We start from the raw sequence: 16751 nt of genomic DNA on the forward strand, positions 1-16751 counted from the left end.
TGAGCAGATGCTCAAGGCCCAGCAAGAAGACTAGGCCGATCTTTGGGCACCGGCACCAACGCACAGGACATGCTGGTGCCGGTGCTCAGATGACAGTAAGCAGCGGCGGGAGGGTGCCTGATCGCGGCAGGGGGATGCCAGATCACGGGGGGAGGGTGCACTTGTAAAATCGAGCCATGTTCGGTTTCCGAGGCGCCGATTTTGCAAATGTTTTGCTCGTCTTGCAAAACACTCGCAAACCGGTGCACTCGTAAACCAAGGTACCACTGTACTTCAAGGCAGGCAATCGGCAAATCAGACAAATATAGGATGGGTTCCCGGAATAAAGGGAGAGTTTACAAGAAAGAAGATTAGCAAAGTAAAGAACCTAATCTTTCGTTCTTGTACAATCCCTTTATTCTGGGACTAGTAGGATGTAACAGAGCAGTCTCAAAAACATTAGGGTGGGACTGCTCCCCAAACTAGAGAGACTCGCATCTGCAGACAGGGTCATCCAATTCAAACTCTAGAGCTGAAGGCTCCTGGCCAGCGAGAGGGAATGCAACCACCACTCCCTGCTGCTGTGCGCCGCCTTCAACCAGGGCTTGAAGGCAAGCAACTAATCCCACAGCAAATTCCACAGGGACAACAGAGCCTCCTGCAGAGGACATAGACTGGCTCTGGTCCACAGAACTACATCGAATGTCGCCAACATAAGCCCCAGGACCTAGCGATACTGCGAAACTGTTGAGGTTGGAGTGGCCAACAGGCCTCTGATGACTCTCCGAAGCATCTCTTGCTAAGACACTGGGATGGACTCTTTGGCCTACCCTGTGTGAAAATGGACCCTCTCCCCCCCCCCCCCCCCCGTTATTCCAAATCCTGGGTGGGCTCCATGTGACTCTTCTGAAGGATGATCACCCAGCCGAGACACTGCAGTAAGACACCAACTGCTGAACCTCCTGGAACCCCTAGGCCAGAGAGGGAGCCCAGATCAGCCAATCGTCCAGAGACAGATGGACCATGACACCCAGGAAGCAGAGAAGCACCACCACCACCACAACCATCACCTTGGTAAAAGCCCTGGGCGCCGTCACAAGTCTAAAGGGAAGAGCCACAAACTGAAAAAGTGTTGCACCAGGACGTGAAACAGAAACTTCCTGTGTGCCGAAAAGATGGGAATATGAAAATATGCCTCCATGAGGTCCAGGGAGGCCAGAAACTCCCCTGGTGCTACCGAAGCAATGACAGAACGTACTGTCTCCACGCAGAATCGGGGCACCTTCAGCACTACATTGACTGCTTTGAGATCCAGAATCATCCATCTTCGTAGCCTTTCTTTGGAACTATAAAGTATATCGAGTATCTCCCAGAGCCCAAGTCTCACTCTGGCATGGGCTCGATTTTGCCAGGTCTAAGAGTCTGCAGACTATGGCCTGCACCAGAAGAACTTCTCAGGGTGGCCCACAGGGGAATCCAGAAAATATTCTGTGAGAGGACAGAGAAACTCCAATTTGAGCCCATAGCAGAGTACTTCAAAGACCCAGTGGGTGGACCTGATGGTCTCCCATTCTGTTAGGAAGGCAGACAACCTCCCCACGATGCGCAGGAGGGGCTAGAGGCCTGGTGCCAGAACTGTTTCTTAGAGGGAGCTGCCGAACATCTAGTTGAGGACTGCTGCCGGTCAGACTCCATGAAGCACGGTCTGGAAGATGAAGAGTACCTCTGTCCTGAAGAGGGAGTACCCGAGTATTGATAAGGATGTCGAAACAGACGAAAATTAGAACGCCCGAACTCCTGGAAGGATGAGACCTGTTTCCGAGCAAAGCCTTGAGTTTGCGATCTTGGACACTTGCCATAAGGTCATCCAGACCCTGGCCAAACAGGAGCTGTCCCTGATAGGGCAACTTGCTCAAGGTGGGCTTAGAGGAGGAGTCCACAGACCACTGCCTGATCCACAGCATCTTCCGGGCAGACACCGAATAAGTGCCCAGCTGGGTGAAAACTTCTGTCATACAATGCATCAAAATAGGTTGAAAAAGAGCCTAAAAATGCCAATAAGCATATAGCAGTGATCAAAAATAATAATAATTGGCACAAAAAACCTCTTTCACTCTCGCTAAGAAAACACCATGGCAAGCAAAATACCAAAAAAGGTTTAGTTTAGTACGGGCACTATCAGCGATTTAGCCACGGGCAGGGACTCATTAGATGACAAGCTCCAGACTGAAAAGTCTACATACCCAATGGGACTTCTGCCATATCGGCGTTCCATTTAAAATAGGACTCAGGATTCAGTTAAGTAAAATCTTATTTATGGCTTTTTCCAATGATTTTTCAAAGATTCTTGTAAAGATTTTTGAATTGAATATTTGGATAGTGGGGAGCGTTTATTGCGCCCTACTTTTTCCCTTCTGCTTAAAATTCATAGTGTACAATTGCAGACTTTATTATATTTCATAAATGAAATTTGACATTAAATTAAAGAAAGAAATTTAAGTGAAACAATCTTAGACACACTTCGTGATGTACTGGGCAGGGCTTATGTAGACTTTTTAATCTGGTGCTTGTCATCTAATGAGTCCCTGCTCAAGGCTAAATTGCTCGTAGTGCCCGTTAAACCCACTAGCGGACGAATCTGGGGTGAGCTAGCTCCCAATCCAGGAGCCCCAATCTGACTTGCAGGCTGTCTAGGGGCTTACTGCTGAACAGGGAACCCCCCCCCCCCAGAAGCAGACGTTCTCCAACAGTCTGCAATCTCCTGCTGCAAGATGTCCCCGGAGGGAACCTCCCAAGCAAGAGGGCAAACCCACGAATGAAAATACGGAAAAAAAATACTGAAAAACACCCAAAAGAAACACGAGCAGAAAAGATAAGCTCCTACAGGCTGACTTGTAGGAAGACAAGACTGGTGTCCAAGGGGCATGCTCCAAGATATACTATCAGAGGATACACAACCCACTGGTCCCGGAATAAAGGGAGATTGTACAAGAAAAGATCTGAACCCAGTAACATCAATCAGTAATGGGTTTCACTTCTGGAAAACAATTGATGATGCCAAAGAATATTATTGTTCAATATCTAGTATCTGCAGTGAGAAATCAGGCACCTATTTCCAGCCTCAGAGAAGAAAGTAGTGCTCCAGATATCAGTGTTTAAGATAAAGATATGAGAAAACACAATGCATCATTCTGCAATCAACATAAAAGTTCTATTTTTGTTGTTGTTGTCCCATTCCTAAATGACTGGTTATTTAATTTTTACAAATAGCATTGAGAAAGACTTCATAATGATAGTATAAAACAATTTACATACCTGAAAAAAAACATGACGGTACAAGGGTCATACAATTCGTACATCTTATTGAAGTCTGGCACTTCAGTAATATCCACAAGATAAATAACAGCAAAATTTTTAACCTGTAGAGAAGAAACACATTTAAAGGCAGTGCATATAGCATACATGAAAATAAATCGGGTATCTCTAAGTAACTTCCAGAATAACCTTCAAAACTAAATCATTCTCTTTTGCTGGTAGAAATATACTGTAGTAAACTGCAAAAAAAGTTCTCTTATGATAGCTATTTGGTTCAATTTTAACTAAATCCAGATAACATGAGCTGAAACATGGCCATGGTGGGGTTTGTGTGTTTAAGTATTTAATAAATACTTAATTTCATTAATATTTTTGGCCTTACTTTTACATTTGTAACCATTATATTCCTTTATTACAATCCCTTCCTGCGAGATTTGTACACATAGCCTCCTCAGCATTTTCTTCTCTCTGCCTTCCATCTCTCTGGACTGTCCTGTTACTCCTCAGTTCATATCAAAGCAGATGGTCAGCCTAGAGAGGAAACAGAAAAGAGAGGGGTACAGGGATACTCTCCACAAAACAAGTTTGTTCTGTTCACAACACATAACAATGAAAACATGAACCATTGAACATATACAACATTTAAGCATAAAATGAGGCGAAATGAACTAACCACCTACCCGAGTGCCACTTGCACCAACAGTTTTAGGGTTCTGAGAGATACCTCCTGAATGCAAGTAACAGTGCATTCCTCTATCATTGTCCTTATTTGATAAAGGAAAGAAAAAAGAAAACTGGGCTTCCTGGCTCATTTAAGGTAGTAATTTAATTTAAAAAAGAGGTTCCTATGGATAATAAAGTACAAATGATTCAAAAAAGTTTCTTTCACAAGCCAATGTAATCAACTTATATAGACATTGATGCAAGATAAATAACTTCCTGCTCAAGCTGTTCATACAGCAACCCAACTTATCAAATACTCTCCTAAATAATGAATTAACTAGGAGGTTAAAGTATCATAAGAGGCGACGTGTCAGTACATAGAACCTCTTATAACATTTGTTATTTCAAGTTCTTAGCCTGGAATTAGAACTTGCCTTATAATCATTTACTTCAGACCTCCCTCCCACCCTTAAACATGAATTTTCTTTTAATGTCTAGCTCAAGGAATGATCTATGGTGACAAATATAGCACCTAAATTTCTAAAAAGAAACAGCAACACTTAGCTTAGTTAGCTATTTGGCCACTCCAACGTTGGTAGATGTTCCTTTCAACACCCGACGCCCTCCTATATCAAGGGCGTTTCTGCTTCAACAAGCCTTCCTTGGGGGATAATAAAATGTTGCTGACCCCCAAACGTTCTATCGCACTTCTGCTACGTGCTTCTATCGCACTCTCTTTGCATACTTCCTTTCATTCAAGGTAGTAAGCAGGCTAATGAACATCTGACAGAATGGGCTTCAGGAATGAGGTATCTATTTACTAGAAAGAAGATTACTAATCTTCCCTTCCTGGCTCATATCTTTGACTGAAAAGAACCACGTTGCTGTCTTGTTGGCTATTGATACCAACAATTTGAACGTCAGACACCTCCAATGACTCACAATGCTGTTAAATGCCTCCTAAGAGAGAGCACATTCTCGAGATCTAGGGTCTTCCAGGTAAGAAAATCCGTATGCACTTTGTCCACTCCAGTTACATACGCTGCAAAGAGAGACAGTAGGTGCATCTCTGCCCACTGAAACAATATTTGAGCTTCTAAGTATACAGCAGCACTTTTGGTGCCCCCCTGCCAATTAACACAAGCTACTGCCATTGCACTGTCTGAGAAAACTTGTACAGCCTTGCTCTACAGCAGTGGTTCCCAACCCTGTCCTGGAGGAACACCAGGCCAATTGGGTTTTCAGGCTAGCCCTAATGAATATGCATGAAGCAAATTTGCATGCCTATCACTTCCATCATATGCAAATCTCTCTCATGCATATTCATTAGGGCTAGCCTGAAAACCCGATTGGCCTGGTGTTCCTCCAGGACAGGGTTGGGAATCACTGCTCTACAGTATGCTTCCGAATCCATACACCTGCAGCACTAGGTGGATGGCTCTCAGCTCCAACCAGTTGATCGACCACTTCTTCTGGGAGGGGAACCAGCGTCCCTGAACCAGATGCCCTTTGCAACGTGCTCTCCAACCGTAGAGGCTGGTATCTGCAGTCAGAATCACACATGAGGAGATGCAGAGAGGAACTCCTTGAGCCAGGGACTGAGGCTCCAGTCACCAGATCAGACTGCGTTTCGCCTCCGCTGTCCAAGGTACATGCATCTGCAACACATCCCTTTGCAGGCATCAGCGAGATAGAAGCGCCTCCTGGAGAGGGTGCAGGTGTGCCTTTGCCCAGTGAACCACATCTATAGTCGCTACCATCGACCCCGGCACCTGCAGGCAATGACAAGCTGTCAATACCGGCTTGTCACAAAACTCCCTGATCTGCCATTTAAGTCTCGCTCTGCAGATTTCTGGCAGAAAAATTCTGTTCTCCTTTGTATTGAAGAGCATCCCCAGATACTCAAGGAACTGTGTTGGCTCCTGGTAGTTCTTCTGGAAGTTGACCACCCAGCCCAGGTTTTGCAGAAGCAGAACCACACGTTGTACTCTCTCTTCACATGGAATACACATATTAATTTGCTCACAATTACACTCATTCACAGTTTTCAATCTCACATTTTATTTTCATAATATTTAAGAAAATGTATGTTCTATCTTAGGACCCCCTGAGGAAGATGAGAGTTGAAACATGACCTGTGCTGGGTCCATAGCTTTTTGAACTCTACAAATTATGTGGATACAATTGATGATACAGACTACTACAATCTGTTTAGTGTTTCAATAAATCCAGCATCACAAACATCTACTCCACAGTTCTCCTTTTGGTTTCTTGCCCTCACAGTGCACTGCCATCTTCCCTTTGGATTTGGATGGAGATTTTATTAGTCAATCCTCTAGATATGGATGCACCTGAATCCCCGTCTTGAGGAGGTATGCTACTTCAGCTTGTCTGCGGTGTTCTTTGCTCACATGTTTAAAGACAATAGACTGTTTTCAGTCCAATTCTTTATATGTGAGTTTGCAAACCATTGGACTCCTGAGCAGTGGCGTACCTAGGGGGGGGGCGGGGGGGGGCGGGCCGCCCCGGGTACCAGCCCTAAGGGGGTGTTCCCGGCCTTGCCGTTCAGTCCCCCGCCACCCCCGAAGGACCGCTCGCCCCCCTGGCCTCCCCGCACCACCTATGAACAGCCGCAGCAGGATCGCGAAGTCAGCGTCAGCATCCCTGCGCTGCTTCCTACGACGCGATCCCGCCCCTCCTCTGACGTCAGAGGAGGGGCGGGACCGTGGCGCAGGAAGCAGCAGGGATCGCTGACGCTGACTTCGCGATCCTGCTGCGGCTGTTCATAGGTGGTGCGGGGAGGCCAGGGGGGCGAGCGGTCCTTCGGGGTGGGTCGGGGCATCAGGCCTTCAGGGTGGGGCGGGCGGGCAGGCAAGCAGGCTTTCAAGGGGGAGGGGGGTGACAGGCAGGCAGGCAGGCCTTCAAGGGGGGACAGGCCTTCGGGGGGGGGGGTGCAGACATTCAAGGGGTGCAGGCCTTCAAGGGGGGCAGGCAGGCCTTCAGGGGGGTGCAGACCTTCGGGGGGGGGTGTAGGCCTTTGGGGGGGTGCAGACCTTCAAGGGGGTGCAGGCCTTCAAGGGGGGGACAGGCCTACAAGGGGGGGGGGACAGGCCTACAAGGGGGGGGGACAGGCCTACAAGGGGGGGGGACAGGCCTTCAAGGGGGGGGACAGGCCTTACAAGGGGGGGTGCAGGCCTTCAAGGGGGGTGCAGGCCTTCAAGGGGGAGACAGGCCTTCAAGGGGGGGAAAGGCAGGCAGGCAGGCCTTAAAGGGGGGACAGGCCTACAAGGGGGTGGGACAGGCCTTCAAGGGGGGGACAGGCCTTCGGGGGGTGCAGACCTTCAAGGGAGTGCAGGCCTTCGGGGGGGGGGTGCAGTCCTTCAGGGGTGGGGTTTAGGCCTTCAGAGGGGGACAGACCTTCGGGTGGGAGGTAAAGTCCTTCGGGGGGTGCAGGTCTTCAGGGGTGGGGTGTAGCCCTTCGGAGGGGGGACAGACCTTCGGGGGAGGGGGGTCCTGGTGTAAAAGTACACAGAGGGAGAGAGGGAAGGGGGGGTTCAAAGATACATGCATATGCCAGACTTTGGGGGTTAGAAATAATGGGTCTAAAAACAGAGGAGTGGGAGAGAGATGGTGCATAATGGGATTTAGGGAGGGAAGGAACAGAAAGGGAGAGAACTTGGAAACAGGGGATGGTGTGGAGGGGGGATAGAGATACTGGATAGGAGGATAGTTGGGAACAGAAAGGGAGAGATGGTGGATCCTGGGGTGGTGGGGAGTTGAGAAAAGGTGAATCTGTGGATGGAGACAAAAAAAAGGAAAGATGCCAGATCTCCGGGAGAGGGAAGGGAAACGGAAGGGGAGAACAGAGATGGCAGACGGATGGTTAGCACGGAGAAAGGAGACCCTGGCAAGCAAGACAACAAGAGCCTGGGACCAACAAGATTTGAATATTGATCAGAGAACAAAAGGTAGAAAAAATAATTTTATTTTCTGTTTTGTGATTACAATATGTTAGATTTGAAAAGTGTACATGAGACAGCTTGAAATGGGAACTTTTCTATTTTTGTGAATGGCAAGGCTGAGTTCAGTTAAAATATATGCTTTATAAGAAAATATAATAATGTGTTTTATAAAGTTTATAAGCATTGCTGGCATACTCGGTGAGGTGTTCCTAGTGTTGGTGGTGGTGGTAGCATGTCAGTGTGTTGAGAGGAAGAGGTAGTCTGGGAAATTCTGCTGAGCAAACTCTGGGCCCATTTCCACCCCCAGTTAGTCCACTCCACTCAACTGGTTCACACACTGAGTGGGTCTTTGGGTGTTATTTCTGGGTAGTTGTTTTAGAATCTCTTCCAGTGGTTTGTCAGTATCTCCTTCTGGTCCAAGGAAGGAAACTTTGTCAACCTTAGCATTGACCTTCAGAATATGTTTGTAACAGCGCTGCTTGTGTGGCATTAAGCTATGTAGTGATCGAAAGAAAAAAACAGACCTTTGCACATTTTTGCACTATATGGTGGGTGTATGAGGAGATTCATTTCCTGCACAGTTAAGTCCATTTTTTCTACTGAATAATAGTATAGGTACAATGAAAGTAAATAGCAAAAATGTTTGAGTAGATAATTAAGGAAATCTTTTTCATATTGCTTGCTTATGGACTGGGAAAAAAGACTGTTCAAGCAAATGTCTCCAGAACTGCTTTAATGGAAAAATGTGGAAAAAAGGAAAGTATTTTACCCTCTCTGTAGGAGGCTGGCTGATCTTAAATGCCGCTTCCTCTTTCTCTATCCTGCTGTCCTGAAAATACAGCTAGAGGGTAAATGGCATGTGTTTGACTCAGAGATGTTGGCTGGGGACTTTATTAATAAGCTGGGGGCCCCTGGGTCATCAACGACCTGAACATATTGGACAAGGTTTACATACTTCTGTGGGCTTCGCCACGACAAGTCATGGTTAATGCTGTTTACCCAATTATGGGTCAATTTTCATGTTATGTATAAGGGGGGGACGAGTTTCCACGCATCATAGACGTGCTCTACCTTCCTGTATCGTAGTGCTGCAGGATGGGTCACTGTTTCGGGGGGGGAATTGGGGGGAAAAGGGGGGGATTGGGAAGGGAGGGGGGGGGTTTGAATGTTGGGAAGTGTGTACTTTTTGATCTATCCTCTCATGTGACATGGTTACGAAAAGTAGAGAATATGCATGGGTCCAATGTTGATTTCAGTGCTGGTGGTTCCTCAGGCGAGGGCTGGGCGCCTGGGGGATGTCAGGATACACTGCTGACCATGTTCTTTTTCGGTGGTCCCGATGAGTGGTAGGACATTTAGAATATTGTCCTGGAATGTCGGGGGCATAACTTCTCCAGTGAAGCGGACCAAGATCTTGAGCAGGTTAAAACATCACAAGGTAGATCTTGCCTGCTTGCAGGAAACACGATTAACTATGACTGAACATGCTAAATTACAAAAGGGCTGGGTGGGCCAGATTTTTTCTGCCTCGGCCACTACTAAACACGCTGGAGTGGCCCTCTTGGTGCGTAGAGGCTTTCCGGGACGGGTGGAACAGATACATGCAGATACACAGGGTAGAGCCCTACTTTGTAAGGTGACCACATCAGACAGGGTATTCCACATTCTCATAGCTTATGGGCCTAATCAATACGATCACAAATTCTTTCAGGGCCTGGTTACTTTAGGTCAACATGACCCTACAATACCGTTACTGATTTTGGGCGATTTTAATCAAGTTCTGGATCCGGAGCAGGATCGTACGGGGCCAGGCCTCAGCCAAAGCTTGCCTCCGAGCAAAGGCTTACCCTATTTGTGTGAGGCACTGGATCTTGTAGACCCTTGGAGATTATTACATCCACGAGAGAGGGACTTTACACATCAATCTCGGGCACACCAATCCTTTTCCAGAATAGATTACATTTTCGTCTCAAATTCATTATTTTCCCAGATTGAAGCCTCAGAGATAGGTCCCCTTTCCGTATCGGACCACTGCCCGATATGGGTAGATATACTTACTGACACATCTCCTATTTTTAGTGGGTGGCGGTTCCCATCGTATTTAGTGGATAATCAAGACTTTATAACATACCTAACGGAGAAATGGGAGGACTACCTTCGTTTTAATGCTCAGCATAGGGAGACACCTCTCTTATTTTGGGAAGCGGCCAAATCAGTTCTTAGAGGCGACATTATCGCCTATGTAGTGGCGTATCGAAAACGCGTATCTCAGGGCATTATACATCTTGAGCGGCAATGCAAGACGCTTAAGAAGCAACACCTAGCACATCCTACAAGAGGTTCTAATGAACTCTTGATATCAGCTCAGGCCGCCCTAAACTCTCTGATTCATGAACGAACAAAAAAACACTTATACTTCGTCCAACATAAATACTATAGATATGGGAACAAACCGGGTAGACTACTTGCATCACTCACCAAAGCTAGACGGCCTGATAGATATATTCCTTGTTTGCACTTACCTGATGGAACGAAGGTGACGGGCACAGGGGACATCTCTGATAGTTTTCTGCGTTATTATAAACAATTTTACTCTTCGGTGGAGGGCACACGGGGACCGGAGGCGGGGGACTTCTTGGAGGATGCGGGGATGCCAAGATTGTCCTCTCCTATGCGTGCCGCTATAAATAGGCCAATACAGGGGAAGGAAATACAATCAGCTGTGAAGCAACTGAAAAATCGAACATCTCCGGGCCCTGATGGGTATTCCCCGGAATTTTATAAATTATTACTTACACAAATTTGTGGACCCTTGGAGGCATATTATCAAGCGGCAGAGGAGGAGGGAGCTTTTCCGGAGGGAGCAAACCATGCATACATAACATTAATTCCAAAACCGGGGAAAAGAGACACAGATATAGAATCTTATAGGCCCATATCTCTACTTAATGTAGATATTAAAATATTGGATAAGGTATTGGCCAATCGACTGGCACCACTGCTTCCCCAACTGATAGTTCCTGAACAGGTTGGCTTTGTCAAGCAGCGCCATTCGGTACTCAATGTACGAAGACTCTTGACGGCCATGCACAGAGCTCACATAACACACACAGATGGAATTTTGGTTAGCTTAGATGCGGCGAAAGCCTTTGATAAAGTCAACTGGAACTACCTATTCTCGGTACTTTCCTATATGGGTTTTACCGGTTGGTTTTATGATATGATACGATTGTTATATACGTCACCCACTGCCAGCATTCTGGTGAATGGTACGAAGACGCCGTCTTTTCAAATTGCGAGAGGTACGAGACAGGGTAGTCCTCTCTCTCCCATGTTGTTCTTGCTCTATCTGGATCCCTTCCTGAGAACACTGCAGAGAGATGATGGTATAGTGGGACTCCCGGAAGGAGACTCCCAGTTACGAGTATTGGCGTATGCTGATGATATGTTACTGACATTAGCCGACCCGCAGGATTCCCTGAAAAGAGCATTAGCCATCCTAGATGAATTTAGTCTATATTCGGGATTGATACTCAACCTACAGAAATCATTGGCACTTCCTCTGTCTCGAGGACTCCCTGCCCAGTGGAGGGGACCTTTTCCATTACAATGGGCTACCACCTCTCTGAAATACTTAGGTATACAAATACCAATAGACATTACCAGCATATATTCAGTGAATGTCCTACCACTCATGACGCTTACACGACAGAAACTGTTACTTTGGAGGGACTTTCCGATATCACTCATGGGTAAAATTGCTTTATATAATATGGTGCTGTTGCCCCAGTGGCTCTATATATTTCAAATGCTCCCTATATTATTGTCTGTCAAACATGAGAGGGAGGTGGGGAAATACCTCACTTCTTACTTATGGAATGGGAAAAAGGCCAGAATTTCACTGTCAGTTTTGATGCTTCCCAGGGCGCAGGGGGGACTGGGTCTTCATAGTATACGACTGTTCTCTCAGGCGTGTCAAATGAGACACCTGAGTGATTGGTTCCGGGGGACTAGCCATTTTTCGGCTACTTCTTCGGAACTAGTCCTATGCTCCCCATACCACTTTAGCTATCTGCTGCACGCTTTGCGTCTCCCGGGGGGTCCACCACCTCTTGGAAAGTTTCTTTTTCAACCGTTACGTCAAGTGTGGAGACGTTTGTGTAAAATGCTAAAGATTAACCATACCGCTACAGCATACTTACCTTTCCTGGACAATCCAGACTTTCCACCTGGGACGTCTCGGTTTCCGATGTCTGTGTGGAAAACGTCAAACTTGCACTATATCTCACAGGTTGTAACAGCCCAGGGCATGGTGCCATCCTTTGCGGTAATGCAGACTGAATATAGTTGGACGCCTCGGGACTGGTTGGCATATGCTCAGATGACATCTTATGTCAGATCTCTCCCGCCGGAGGGGCTCACGAACCAATGTCAGGAGACAATTTCGGAAGCCTTATGTTTAACAGCACAGACACAAATCCCCTTGAAATTCCACTTACGCTTTTTACGGGACAGTCTGGGGTCAATCTCTTATGAAGCCTATGCGGCCCGCTGGACGGAGGATCTGGCCTGTGAGGTGACTGGCCATCATATACAACAGGGTCTTCACTCTATCCACTCTCTTACCTCACATGTGACCCTTATTGAAATGAACTATAAGTTCTACTTACGACTCTACAGATCACCAACGTACCTGTATCGAGCTAACCTCAGAACATCGGATACGTGTCTTAAATGTGCTCATCCAGGAGCAACGCTGGGACACCAGTTCTGGTCGTGTCCATTGATAGTGGACTTTTGGATTCAACTACAGCGGCATATTACTTCCATGTGGCATCAGGGATATGTCAGCCGTCCGGAATTGCTGTTCACGATGGACCCACTTCCTCGGGGGTCTCCGAGAGGTTTCCGAGGTTTTTTGGCCAGGACTTTCCTCATGGGAAAGAAAACTATACTACATTGCTGGATTGTATCAGACCCACCAACTTTGTCATTCTGGAGAATTCTTATGCTTCGTCAAGCCTCGATGGAGCGTATGTCCTTGACTTCATTGGACTCACCCAGAGGCCGGTTATTTAGTTCTGTTTGGGAACCATTCTGGTTAACATTGACTCATAAAGCACGAAGTCACTTATTGAATTTGTAATACTTCAATAGATGGAGGTTGATCATTGTTACTGTGGGATGTTGGGAGGGTGGGTGTTGGGGATAGGGAGGGGGAGGGTGGGGGGAGGATAATGGTTTGTCTTGTGTGATGCCATTTTCTTGTAAAATCAATAAACATATTTAAACATAATGGAAAAATGTGATTTTTTTTTTTAAGTACTTTGTGAAATTTATTGTTGTTGTGAAATTTATTGTTATACTTTGTTTAAACTTAAAAAGCGGTGTCATTAACAGTGAATCTAATCGAAAAATCGATTCAACAGGGTGAATCGGATCGAATGAAATATTTTTCTCTGAATCGGGCAGCACTATTGGCTACCATGAGAATGGGCTACTGGGCATGATGGACCATTGGTGTGACCCAGTTAGGCTATTCTTATGTTATGTTCTCATCTGTAGGGGCCTTTGTTTTCACTTCTTATTTTAATGTATTTTTTTCCTGGGAACTTATCAGTGTTTTTTTATAATGGGAACAAAAATGGAAGAGAATTAATGTGTGTGGAATGGGGGGGGGTAACTAATTTCTTCAGCTAAATAATTCAATCCACTTCAAACAGACATAGGAGAACTCACGCACCATTCACACACCCTCCAACCAAAAACGTCAAAAGAAAAAAACTGTTCAACAACCTCCTAGCCATTCGAGCTGCAACACTTGACCCCCAACTCTACAACCTATTGACCTCGACCACAAACTACAAAACCTTAAAAAAAGAAATAAAAACCCTTCTATTAAAAAAACACATAAAACCAAACTAACATAATCAGAACTGTCCCAAGCATCACCTGCAACTACTCCATATGTACTTCTGATGTCATGACAATTCAGACATAATTTATGTTATGTTATGTTTGGAATAATGGTTACATAAATGAGGTTCAATAAAAGAAAATTTTCTGTGGGAGCATTTGTTGGAACTTCTGTTATCCTGATTTCTTCTATCTGTGGGCTTTCTTTAGCTAACCTACTTATCTGGGGCTTTCCACTTCTGCAGCTGCCCTTTTCACGGTCCACTTTGCGCTTGCACTCTCTGGGGAGGGGGGGTTGGGTCTGGGCTTGGTGGGGTAGGTGTGTCTGGTAGTTTTGTCTGGGTGGTGGCTGGGTGTTTCTTGGGTGCTTGTTGTGCGGATTGGTGTGTCTGGTGAGCGGTCTGGGTGTTGTTGCTTGTGGGGGTTTTTTTCATTATAAAATATGGCTGAGGGTCTAGTCCGGCTTATTATTCTTGTGGGTTCTGGGGTGGGATTTGTTTGCTTGCCCCAAGTTTTGGCCTTTTGTTGTGTATTGCTATGCCTCTCATTGGCAATTTTCTCTTGGGAGAGGCTTGTTCATGCTTGTTGTTGCTGTTACTCTCATTCTGTGTTCTTTTTGATAATGTATAAGTTTCTGTACAGACCATGGTTGCTTGTCTGGACCTTTTGCCATTCTCAATAAAAATACTTTGGAAAAAAAAAAAGAAAATTTTCACTGCCTGTTTCTATTCTGACCATTTATTCCATTTCATGGTTATTGCAAAAAAAAAAAAAAAAATTTTACATGGGGGGGGGGGGGGGGTGTCAAAAAATGATGGGCCCCGGGTGCCACATACCCTAGGTACGCCACTGCTCCTGAGGAAGGCGTGTAGGGTCCGGTTGGATTTTTATCACTGTATTTTTTATCATTATACTTTTTAAATTGAATTTTCATGTTTTTATATGTCAGTGTATAATAAATTATCTCCAAAACATCTGTATCCACAGTTTTTTGTTTTCATCGATGCTACTGCTACCACCATCTACTTGGTGAAGTTATGTGGCGCCATGGCCAGACAAAATGGCAAGGCTGAGACCTGAAGTGCTTCTCCAGAACATGGAACCACAAGAATCTCCTGTGCTCTGGAAAAATGGAAATGTGTAGATACCCTTACTGTTAAATCCAGAGAGATAAGAAATTCCCCCGACACCACTCAAGCGATGATCGACCGCACTGTCTCCATTAGGAAAAGGGGTATCTTGAGGACCAACTTGAGATCCAGAATTGGCCTCCAGTCTGCCGAGTCTCTTCTGGAACTATAAAAAATAGAGCATCTGCCTAAGCCCAATTCTTCTTCTGGAATGGGTTCTACGGCCGCTAGCTTCAGCAGCCTGTCGCTTGGACTCTGACCATTCTTTCTGGTCTCCCTACTGGAGATCCTATAAAAAGGTCTGGATGGGGACAGAACTCGAGCTTGTACCCCTTCTGAATAATCTCCAGGGCACAGCATTCTAAAGTGATCCCCGCCCACGCCTCCCAATAAGCCAATAACCTCCCACCTATCTTTGGAGGGACAAGATCCACCTGGCATCTCAAACTCTGCCTCAAGCCTTGAAATGATTTCTGAGATGAAGCACCTCTCGAGTACTGGTGAATACACCTAGAGCTGCAAAAATTACTCCAACCGACCCCCTAGGGGCTCTCAGTCTGCTGTTAGGCAAAGACTTTAGCTTATGATCCTGCCCAATGGCCATAAAATCATACAGACCTTTTCCAAAGAGCAACTGTCATTTAAAAGGCAACTTGCTCAATGTCACCTTGGAGGATAAGTCCCCCCGCCCACTGGCTGATCCACAGCATTGTACAGGTAGATACAGCACAGGCAGAAACTTTGCTCAATACCTTGAAAATATCATATAGAGCATCTGTTACATATTCTGTTTCCGACAGGAGCAGCCACCGAACCTCCAGATCACGGTGCAATTTGGAATGGCAGGTACGTGCTATGTAGGATTCCCCTGCCTTTAATCCCACAGTTGCGGCCTCAAACTGTTAAGAACAAAATCCAACCTATGGACCTGGGTATCTTTCAATACCACTCAGCCTTCGCTGGGGAAAGAGGTATACTTAGTTGCCTGGGTCACCAGGGAATCAACCTTTGGTGGGCCAAAAAGTTGAATAAACTCAGCATCCATTGGATAAAGCTTTGCCATGGCCCTGACCACCCAAAGGGAGGACCTCCCCCCTGGTCCATTAGCATGCGAGTAATATCCTAATGTGAGGGAAAACATGTGGTCTGAGCCTCAGTGCTACTCATAATCGAACACTATGCAGCTGAGGTCTGTGCAATTTCTTCTTTAATTCCTGAAGAGACTCCATCAGTGGTGTAGCTAAGCAGGTTGGTGCCCTGCATCACCACACCGTGTGCACACCTACTCTTCCCCACTGCACCATATTCCCTCCAAGCCCCCCACATACCTCTTGAAATATTCACTGGCACGAGCAGCATCTTCCACTTACTGCTTGTTCAGCTTCGGCTCCCTTCTGATGTCACATCCTGGTTCCATAACCAGAATGTGACATCAGAAGGGAGCCGAGGTCGCCGTGAGCAGCAGGTAGATGATACTGCTTGTGCTGGCAAATGTTTCAAAAAGGTACACAGGAAAGGTGATGGCATCTGAGGCAGTCCGTCCTCCTTCCCCTTACTATGCCAAGGCACTCCGTAATTATTTCCAAAAGCGCTGAGAGCTTGAACAGCCTGTACACAGTTGGGTGCTCTCCAAAATCCACAGCCTCTACCCATTTTGAATCTAACTCTTCCAGACGTGATGCAGAATCCCCTGCTATTGAAGACCCAGACTAGGAAAGTAAAGGCATGGATACCAAATCCGTATCATCCCAGCTGTCCTCCAACTGAGCCCCCATCTCTTGCACAT

General features: G+C 46.2%; 1 protein-coding gene across 2 annotated transcripts in view; it reads right to left on the bottom strand.

Annotated features, from left to right (window-relative positions):
* The window catches only part of TXNL4A (thioredoxin like 4A), a 40967-nt gene that overhangs the window by 5115 nt on the left and 19101 nt on the right, over nucleotides 1-16751 (bottom strand). For both annotated transcript variants that reach the window (XM_033934464.1, XM_033934465.1), the window contains one exon: nucleotides 3295-3398. In XM_033934464.1, the coding sequence (XP_033790355.1) occupies nucleotides 3295-3398 (104 nt within the window). The remainder of the gene's footprint in view (nucleotides 1-3294; nucleotides 3399-16751) is intronic.

The sequence above is a fragment of the Geotrypetes seraphini genome, chromosome 2, assembly GCF_902459505.1.
Source record: "Geotrypetes seraphini chromosome 2, aGeoSer1.1, whole genome shotgun sequence".
Classification (NCBI taxonomy): Eukaryota; Metazoa; Chordata; class Amphibia; order Gymnophiona; family Dermophiidae; genus Geotrypetes; species Geotrypetes seraphini.